The sequence below is a fragment of the Salvelinus alpinus genome, chromosome 5, assembly GCF_045679555.1.
Source record: "Salvelinus alpinus chromosome 5, SLU_Salpinus.1, whole genome shotgun sequence".
NCBI classification, from domain to species: Eukaryota; Metazoa; Chordata; class Actinopteri; order Salmoniformes; family Salmonidae; genus Salvelinus; species Salvelinus alpinus.
Genome location: NC_092090.1, coordinates 95,531,227 through 95,542,117, shown reverse-complemented (window position 1 = coordinate 95,542,117; position 10,891 = coordinate 95,531,227). Strand labels below are relative to the sequence as shown.

The 10,891-nt window shown below is 42.2% G+C and overlaps 1 protein-coding gene across 1 annotated transcript; it reads right to left on the bottom strand.

Annotated features, from left to right (window-relative positions):
• Nucleotides 1–663: 663 nt before the first annotated feature.
• LOC139575371 (zinc finger protein 512B-like) lies at nucleotides 664–1,557 on the bottom strand. Its single transcript, XM_071400285.1, has one exon. It carries the CDS (start codon nucleotides 1,555–1,557, stop codon nucleotides 664–666), a length of 894 nt encoding a protein of 297 aa, XP_071256386.1.
• Between the last annotated feature and the right edge of the window lie 9,334 nt (nucleotides 1,558–10,891).

The following is a 10,891-nucleotide window of genomic DNA, read 5'->3' as shown; positions in this document are numbered from 1 at the left end:
AGATAGAGAGAAAAGAGGACAATGGGAACAGATAGAGAGAGAGGAGGGCAATGGGGACAGATAGAGAGGGAAGAGGACAAGGGGGACAGATAGAGAGAGAGGATGACAATGGGGACAGATAGAAAGAGAGGAGGGCAATAGGGAAGGATAGAGAGAGAGGAGGACAATGGGGACAGATAGAGAGAGAGGATGACAATGGGGACAGATAGAGAGAGAGGAGGGCAATAGGGACAGATAGAGAGGAAAGAGGACAATGGGGACAGATAGAGAGAGAGAGGAGGGCAATGGGGACAGATAGAGAGAGAGGAGGACAATGGGGACAGATAGAAAGAGAGAATGACAATGGGGACAGATAGAGAGAGAGGAGGGCAATAGAGACAGATAGAGAGAGAGGAGGGCAATAGGGACAGATAGAGAGAGGTTGTGGCAAAGGGCAGTAGTACGGATTCAAACCTATGGTTAGGGTTAGGGTTAGGCGTTAGGGGTTAGGGTTAGGGGTTAGGGTTAGCTAAAATGCTCTTCTATCCTTCTACGAAAGTCACGTCCAGTCATAGCTGTACTCCCTCTAGTTACAACCCTGTAACATCGGGACCTTTAATCAACGGTGAGCCCCTGACATTGATTTTACCTGCGAGGAACCCTAGATGCATAACTGCCTATCCCTCAATTGATATGCACAGTTAATAATCTGACGACACTCTTATCCAAGGTGACACTCTTATCCAAGGTGACACTCTTATCCAAGGTGACACTCTTATCCAAGGTGACACTCTTATCCAAGGTGACACTCTTATCCAAGGCGACACTCTTATCCAAGGTGACACTCTTATCCAAGGTGACACTCTTATCCAAGGTGACACTCTTATCCAAGGTGACACTCTTATCCAAGGTGACACTCTTATCCAAGGTGACACTCTTATCCAAGGTGACACTCTTATCCAAGGTGACACTCTTATCCAAGGTGACACTCTTATCCAAGGTGACACTCTTATCCAAGGTGACACTCTTATCCAAGGTGACACTCTTATCTAAGGTGACACTCTTATCTAAGGTGACACTCTTATCCAAGGTGACACTCTTATCCAAGGCGACACTCTTATCCAAGGCGACACTCTTATCTAAGGCGACACTCTTATCTAAGGCGACACTCTTATCCAAGGTGACACTCTTATCCAAGGCGACACTCTTATCCAAGGCGACATTCTTATCCAAGGCGACACTCTTATCCAAGGTGACACTCTTACCCAAGGTGACATTCTTATCCAAGGTGACACTCTTATCTAAGGTGACATTCTTATCCAAGGTGACACTCTTATCCAAGGCGATACTCTTATCCAAGGTGACCCTCTTATCCAAGGTGACATTCTTATCCAAGGTGACACTCTTATCCAAGGTGACACTCTTATCCAAGGCGACACTCTTATCCAAGGCGACACTCTTATCCAAGGCGACACTCTTCTCCAAGGCGACACTCTTCTCCAAGGCGACCCTCTTATCCAAGGCGACACTCTTATCCAAGGCGACACTCTTATCCAAGGCGACTCTTCTAAAATGCATAGAGAAAGAAGATAACTGTGTATGGCTGCAGAACAAGTTACGGAGAGATGAACAACTGAATGTGCAGTGGAATGAAGACAGTGTCAAAAAAGAAGGTACTTCGTGTTTCAGGCTCATTTGCCTGTTGGATTGGGAGATATGCCATATCTGTATGCTCTTAACATGAAAACAACAGGAATTTCTTCAGTGCTCAGCACATATCAGTTAAGTAGCCTACATATAAAATGTGGAAAGCCAGTTAATGGACTATACTGAGGCAGTGTGTTTAAAAGGCAAACCAAAAATGTCCCACTGGCATGAAATCCTCCCCCCTTTGCCCAAATCACCTCAAACATTGTGCTGATTGCCTATATTCCTTTTGGATCCAATAAAAACGTCCGTTGTTATCGAGTTACCTGCCATCTGTCATTTGTTGAGACTTCTGAGAGCGGCACAACACAGAGAAAAACGTTATAATTGGTCCACAGGGAATTGTGTTTCAAGCTAGCACCATATGAACGCGGATTTAAAGCAGGTGTTGAGCTGAACACCCCAGTTTTACATGCTAATACTGTCGTGAAAACGTGTCCTATTCCACTGGTAGAAGAGTGTTGCGCCACAATGATGAGGTAACAAGGTGTCTTTTTCAAGAAATGCACTATTTTCTACAAATGGAGTTGAACATTTCTGATTTTGAGTTTTTTTATTCCTGAAATGAAATTGCACCAATTTATTATTATTATTATTAATATTATATATATATATATAAAAAGATCCCAGAAAATGTTCCATATTGCACAAAATAATATTTCTCTCAACTTTTGTACACAAATTTGTTTACATCTCTGTAAGTGATTATTTATCCTTTGCCAATATAATGCATCCACCTGACAGGTGTGGCTATCAAAGAAGCTGACTAAACAGCATGATCATTACACAGGTGCACCTTGTGATGGGGATAATAAAAGCCCACTCTAAAATGTGCAGTTTTGCCACACAACACAATGCCACAGATGTCTCAAGGTTTGAGGGAGCGTGCAATTGGCATGTTGACTGCAGGAATGTCCACCAGAACTGTTGCCAGAGAATTGAATGTTCATTTCTCTACCATAATCCGCCTCCAACGTCCGGCCTCAGAACCGCAGACCACGTGTAACCACGCCAGCCCAGGACCTCAACATCCGGCTTCTTCACCTGCGCGATCGTCTGAGAGCAGCCACCATGGACATCTGATGTCTCCTATAGAGCCCTTTTGTGGGGTGGGCCTGGCTCCCAAATGGGTGGGCTTATGCCCTCCCAAACCCAGCCATGGTTGCATCCCCGCCCAGTCATGTGAGTCCATAGATTAGGGCCTAATTAATTTGTTTTTAATGACTGATTCCCTCATATGAACTGTAACTCAGTGAAATCATTGAAATTGTTCCATATTGCATTTATATTTTTGTTCAGTATACATGACACAAACACAGGCCTTACATACATACATACATACATACATACAGTATGCAATATTATTACCTGGTAAATGTGTTTCCCTGAAAAACACCATTATAAATCGACACAAAGGAAAAACTAATCGCTTTGTGTCTCCCCACCTGTGATGCATGAAAGAATTTCCCCAAAAAATGGAACAAATTATGCAGCTGATAATTGAACATTGTACGCATCCAAATTACATCTCACACCCTCACTACCCCTTGGGGAGAGAGCAAGACAGCAAACATGTTTTCCTGGAACGCTAAGTGGTTCTGAAGCTTTCAATTCGTATGAACACTTGCTTATTACAGCAAATAGTGGTAAAAAACCCCACCTTTGCTACAGTTGGTTTTTACAGCATGTGTCTCAAGGTAGCAATATTCATCATGATAGACGTTTGGGGCTGGGGGGGGGGGGGGGAACTTTTATTGTGAGGTCATTACATGAACATAGAGAACATAATTGCAGCATTTTTCTCATGTTGTGAACACTCTGTTTGGAGGTATTGACACTAGGGCATTAGCTGGAGTTTTCAGTCAGGCAGAAACCCCTTTAAACAGCACTAAAGCGCCCCTTAATCCTGTCATCGCAGGCCATAAACTGGATAATTTCTATGGGATCTCAAAGAATATTGTGACACCGACTAATCCTGTCTTTTTAATTTGCAGTTAAGGAGCTTTCGGATTAGGGGAACAATTAGGCCCCTCTTTGATGGTACAAGTATTAAGCATGGGTCTCCTCACTCACCAGTCTTGCTGTCAAGTATGGGGGGGGAATTATGTTACGGCTGCTACTGTTATATTTGTAGCTCTTGGTCTTCCATACTGTAACTACATTGTATAAACTGTATGTACTCCTCCTGAGTGAAAGAAGAACAATCTAGCTGATTCTCTGAAACAAGACTGGGACACTACGTGCTTTTGAGCAAGTTGGAAATACAAAGTAGGAAAACATATTCAAGTATTTATTTGACCTTTATTTAACTTGGCAAGTCAGTTAAGAACAACATTCTTATTTACTATAACGACCTAGGAACGGTGAGTTAACTGCCTTGTTCAGTGGGAGAACGACAGATTTTTACCTTGTCAGCTCAGGGATTCAATCTAGCAACACTCTAACCACTAGGCTACCTGCCGCCCCAAGTATAAAGTTACATTTGAGGTAAAAAATAAACTCGTGTTTCTAAGGGTGATGTCATTGTGGTAAGAGTTGGAATGCATGTCATCTATTTAGGGATGTTTTGGAGTAGTTTCGAGAGTAAATGGTTAACGTCAATGAACTAACAATAGCCCAACATGCAATAGATGTTGTCACGTTCTGACCCTAGTTCTTGTGTTATTTCTTTGTTTTAGTTGGTCAGGACGTGAGTTGGGTGGGTATTCTATGTTTTGTGTTTCTATGTTGGGTTTCTCATTTTTGGCCTGATATGGTTCTCAATCAGAGGCAGGTGTTAGTCATTGTCTCTGATTGGGAACCATATTTAGGTAGCCTGTTTTCTGTTGTGTTTTGTGGCTGGTTGTCTTCCGTGTCTGTATGTTCCACACAGAACTGTTTCGGTTTTCGTTCGTTACTGTATTGTTTCGTATTTCAGTGTTCAGTTTTTGTTCTATTAAAACTCATCATGAACACTTACCACGCTGCGCATTGGTTCTCCGATCCTTGTTACTCTTCATCCTCAGAGGAGGAAGAGGAAAGCCGTTATAGATGTAAGATCTTAATGTGATCACCCTACTGCAGTAGAACCTTCCTGCGATGCAGGAAATGTAACACTTGTGGTGTATTTGAGGTTTAAAAAGGCTTCTGAACTTTGTAATTTCCACTTGTAAATTTTCCCTTACGAAAAAATGTATCAACCCCTACAAAAATGTCCATTAATTATAATCCACATAATAATAAATCACATTATCGTGCTGTATCAAAGTGGCTCAAATTAAAATCCTACATCTGTAACATGAAGAACGAGGATATAGAGAAGGTGTATTGCTGTGAAAAACTTATCTTGAAGCAAGGAGACTCTTGAGATTGGGGTAAACTGTCAGCAGAATATCCCTTTAATACTTGGGAGAAAGTTTCTGCACACATTTCTTCGTACTTTGGGGAAGTTTGTGACAGACTTAGTATTCAGCATTACAAAGCAATACAAAATTAAACAAAAATTAGAAATTTTAGGCTTTAGTGATAGCAGAACATAAAGTCATTCATCCTCTGCTGTTTCCGTACACCTGTGTCTCTGCAGGACATGGGGGAAAAAATGATAAACCAGCATATATTTTATTTTGTAGACCAAAGGCTTTGACTATCACACACATTCTCTTTCTCTCCTGCACACACTGCTCATTCCAGCTGCAGTGAGACTTCACAAGGCATTGTCGTAGCTTTCCCCTGGCTTTCCCTTGGCTTGGCCCAAAGGGATGTCAGACCAACTCTCAGCAAAAGGTTCACGTGTCGCTGAGTTGTGAATCAAGCACTGATCCACCAAGTACTTTTGTAAAGGGACGCCATCGAAAAGACTCCCTATGGAATCCATTTGTAAAGGGACGCCATCGAAAAGACTCCCTATGGAATCCTTTTGTAAAGGGACGCCATCGAAGAGACTCCCTATGGAATCCTTTTGTAAAGGGACGCCATCGAAGAGACTCCCTATGGAATCCTTTTGTAAAGGGACGCCATCGAAGAGACTCCCTATGGAATCCATTTGTAAAGGGACGCCATCGAAAAGACTCCCTATGGAATCCTTTTGTAAAGGGACGCCATCGAAGAGACTCCCTATGGAATCCTTTTGTAAAGGGACGCCATCGAAAAGACTCCCCATGGAATCCATTTGTAAAGGGACGCCATCGAAGAGACTCCCTATGGAATCCATTTGTAAAGGGACGCCATCGAAAAGACTCCCTATGGAATCCTTTTGTAAAGGGACGCCATCGAAAAGACTCCCCATGGAATCCATTTGTAAAAGCACTATCTTATTGTCACAAAAGGCTGCTATCGAACCAGCTCCACAATATGAGGCATCTCTATGCTCAGAGATGGTGTTAGCTTGCGCAACCCACCGGGCCCCAGTAATGGGGATGTTGTTATTTTGGGGGATATTCCACATTGATTTGACATGGTGTTTTCCAGACTGGCAACACTTCCATAGATGTACACGTTCAGTGACATATAGATTTCTATTTGTTAGTTATGAAAAAAGTTTTGATTACTGTTACGCAACACTCTGCTACACTTAACTGTCCGTGGAGTGAAAGAGGTATGTGACAAAAAAAGGATGACGGAGGCAGAGAATATTACCATTTACTGGGAATTTATTTCCTTAACACCGTAATGTGGGGAAAAGGGGCTGGACGGAACCAAGCAAAGAAAGTAAAAGTTAAAGAGTCCTCTCTCCTACCTTACCTGCCTACCCACTACTTACCTAACCTTAAATCCACCTGGCGCGCTAACCAAACTACAAGGGGTGGTCCACCCAGGTCTTACATTGTCTATGCACACTGAGTACATACTACGGGTATATGTATGCCCGCAGGCCTCTTACATAAGCACTCTTTAAACATGAACGAAATACATTAACATTTTATTAGATTGGAGAACACATTGGGAGGGATCTTAAAGACCATTCCTTCATACAGAATCTTTCCAGATCCTTGATATCCTTTGTCAGCGTTTATGGACTGCCCTCTTTGATTCAAACCACAAAATGTTGATTTTGTTGCCAGTCAACCGATTCTTTGTCCTGGTACTCCCCCTCCATTGATCATCCTTGATATGTTTCGACAACTTGATTGGAGTCCACCTCTGGTAAATTCAATTGATTGGACATGATTTGGAAAAGAACACACCTGTCTATTTAAGGTCTCACAGTTGACAGTACATGTCAGAGCAAAAACCAACCCATGAGGTCGAAGGAATTGTCCGTAGAGCTCCAAGACAGGATTGTGCGAGGCACAGATCTGGGGAAGGGTACCAAAAAAAAAATCTGTAGCATTGAAGGTCCCCAAGAACACAGTGGCCTCCATCATTCTTAAATGGAAGAAGTTTGGAACCACAAAGACTCTTTCTAGAGCTGGCCGCCCGGCCAAACTGAGCAATCGGGAGAGAAGGGCCTCGGTCAGGAAGGTGACCAAGAACCCGATGGTCACTCTGAAAGAGCTCCAGAGTTCCTCTGTGGAGACGAGAGAAACTTCCAGAAGGACGACCATCTCTGCAGCACTCCACCAATCAGGCCTTTATGTTAGAGTGGCCAGACGGAAGCCACTCCTCAGTAAAAGGCACATGATAGCCCGCTTGGAGACTGCCAAAAGGTGAGAAATAAGATTCTCTGGTCTGATGAAACCAAGATTGAACTCTTTGGCCTGAATGCCAAGCGTCACGTCTGGAGGAAACCCGGCATCATCCCTACGGTGAAGCATGGTGGTGGCAGCATCATGCTGTATGGATGTTTTTCAGCGGCAGAGACTGGGAGAATAGTCAGGATCGAGGGAAAGATGAACGGAGCAAAGTACAGAGAGATCCTTGATTAAAACCTGCTCCAGAGCGCTTAGGACCGAAGGTTCACCTTCCAACAGGACAGCGATCCTAAGTACACAGCCAAGACAACGCAGGAGTGGCTTCGGGACAAGTCTCTCAATGTCCTTGAGTGGCCCAGACAATCTAATTTTATTTGTCACATGCGCTGAATACAACAGGTGTAGACCTTACAGTGAAATCCTTACTTAGGTAGGGGCTACAGGTGTGCCAAGCTTGTAGTGTCATACCCAAGAAGACTTGAGGCTGTATTCACTGCCAAAGGTGCTTCAACAAAGTACTGAGTAAATGGTCTGAATACTTACGCAAATGTGATATTTGTAGCGGCAGCCTTCCTGTAGCAGGGATCGGACCAAGACGCAGCGTAGTTGGTGCTCAACATATTTAATAATACGAACTGTGAACATTACAACAATACAAAAATAACAAAATGTGGCAAACCGATACAGTCCTAGCTGGTGCAGAGAAAACACAGAGACAGGAAACAACCACCAACAAACCCCAACACAAAACAAGCCACCTATATATGATTCCCAATCAGAGACAACACAAAACACCTGCCTCTGATTGAGAACCATATTAGGCCAAACATAGAAACAGACAAACTAGACACACAACATAGAATGCCCACCCAGCTCATGTCCTGACCAACACTAAAACAAGCTAAACACACAAGAACTATGGTCAGAACGTGACAATATTAAAGTTTGTATTTTTTTTGATACATTTGCAAAAATGTAGATCAACCTATTTTTGCTTCGTCATTATGGGGTATTGTGTGTAGATTGATGAGAAAAAAAAGTGATTTGATCAATTTGAGAATAAGGCTGTAACGTAACATAATGTGTAAAAAGTCATGGTCTGAATACTTTCCGAATGCACCGTATTTCCTAATTATCTCTCCTTCCTCCCAAAGTGTGCCCTTGTTCATTTCCCTTCACTGATTTGAAAGAAAATGACTGGTATTATGAGACATATGTCAGAAACTGCCACTGGCCCATGCCGCCACCAATCCAATGCTTTTAGATTTGTGGGAAGTAATGAATGAGTGCACACTTAAGGAGAAAGGAGATATTATTGGGACAGCCTATGAATACTCATGGAGAAAGGAGATATTATTGGGGCAGCCTATGAATACTCATGGCGAAAAGGAGATATTATTGGGACAGCCTATGAATACTCATGGAGAAAGGAGATATTATTGGGACAGCCTATGAATTCTCATGGAGAAAGAAGATATTATTGGGACAACCTATGAATTCTCATGGAGAAAGGAGATATTATTGGGACAGCCTATGAATACTCATGGAGAAATAAGATATTATTGGGACAGCCTATGAATTCTCATGGAGAAAGGAGATATTATTGGGACAGCCTATGAATTCTCATGGAGAAAGAAGATATTATTGGGGCAGCCTATGAATTCTCATGGAGAAAGGAGATATTATTGGGACAGCCTATGAATTCTCATGGAGAAAGGAGATATTATTGGGACAGCCTATGAATTCTCATGGAGAAAGGAGATATTATTGGGACAGCCTATGAATAGTCATGGAGAAAGGAGATATTATTGGGACAGCCTATGAATTCTCATGGAGAAAGGAGATATTATTGGGACAGCCTATGAATTCTCATGGAGAAAGAAGATATTATTGGGGCAGCCTATGAATTCTCATGGAGAAAGGAGATATTATTGGGACAGCCTATGAATTCTCATGGAGAAAGGAGATATTATTGGGACAGCCTATGAATAGTCATGGAGAAAGGAGATATTATTGGGACAGCCTATGAATTCTCATGGAGAAAGGAGATATTATTGGGACAGCCTATGAATAGTCATGGAGAAAGGAGATATTATTGGGACAGCCTATGAATTCTCATGGAGAAAGGAGATATTATTGGGACAGCCTATGAATAGTCATGGAGAAAGGAGATATTATTGGGACAGCCTATGAATTCTCATGGAGAAAGGAGATATTATTGGGACAGCCTATGAATAGTCATGGAGAAAGGAGATATTATTGGGACAGCCTATGAATTCTCATGGAGAAAGGAGATATTATTGGGACAGCCTATGAATAGTCATGGAGAAAGGAGATATTATTGGGACAGCCTATGAATTCTCATGGAGAAAGGAGATATTATTGGGACAGCCTATGAATAGTCATGGAGAAAGGAGATATTATTGGGACAGCCTATGAATTCTCATGGAGAAAGGAGATATTATTGGGACAGCCTATGAATAGTCATGGAGAAAGGAGATATTATTGGGACAGCCTATGAATAGTCATGGCGAAAGGAGATATTATTGGGACAGCCTATGAATTCTCATGGAGAAAGGAGATATTATTGGGACAGCCTATGAATAGTCATGGAGAAAGGAGATATTATTGGGACAGCCTATGAATTCTCATGGAGAAAGGAGATATTATTGGGACAGCCTATGAATAGTCATGGAGAAAGGAGATATTATTGGGACAGCCTATGAATTCTCATGGAGAAAGAAGATATTATTGGGGCAGCCTATGAATTCTCATGGAGAAAGGAGATATTATTGGGACAGCCTATGAATTCTCATGGAGAAAGAAGATATTATTGGGGCAGCCTATGAATTCTCATGGAGAAAGGAGATATTATTGGGACAGCCTATGAATTCTCATGGAGAAAGGAGATATTATTGGGACAGCCTATGAATTCTCATGGAGAAAGGAGATATTATTGGGACAGCCTATGAATAGTCATGGCGAAAAGGAGACCCTCATGCCTAGAACCCGCGATCTACATGAGATTCAAATGAGGGTATTGCAATCATATATCCTGTGTTATCATTGATCCAAATGTACTTTGGCATTTCTTCTCCCCTTCCTTAGATGCAATTAGAATATTCACCAGCGAACCCGCTGAGAGATGAAATGGTGCTTAATGAGTTTCTCAGCAACAGTCCTCGGTAATGTTCTTCCCATCTGGTCCCTCCTGTTATGTCCCCCTCTTTTTCATTTAAAGGAGGTACTTTTTTTTCTAATCTGCCTAGTAATGCCAATTTAATGAAATCTGCTATCAAAATACACACACACACACACACACAAACAAATGCATGAACACACACACACGCGCACACACGCACACACGTTTGAATACAGTAGCACGCACACACCGCCTCTAATTACTAATTTTGTTTAGTCCTTTTACAGTGACACCCTGCCAAATTGGAAGTGGAGGAGCCTAAGAACTCCCAACGGCACCCCTGAATACAACTATCGCCCCCCCAGATGACCATAGTCAAAGCTCACCAAAACACACTGTATTCAGCTGAGGTTGAATTTTAAACTGTTTATTTTTTTTTTGTGTAGCTTTGTTA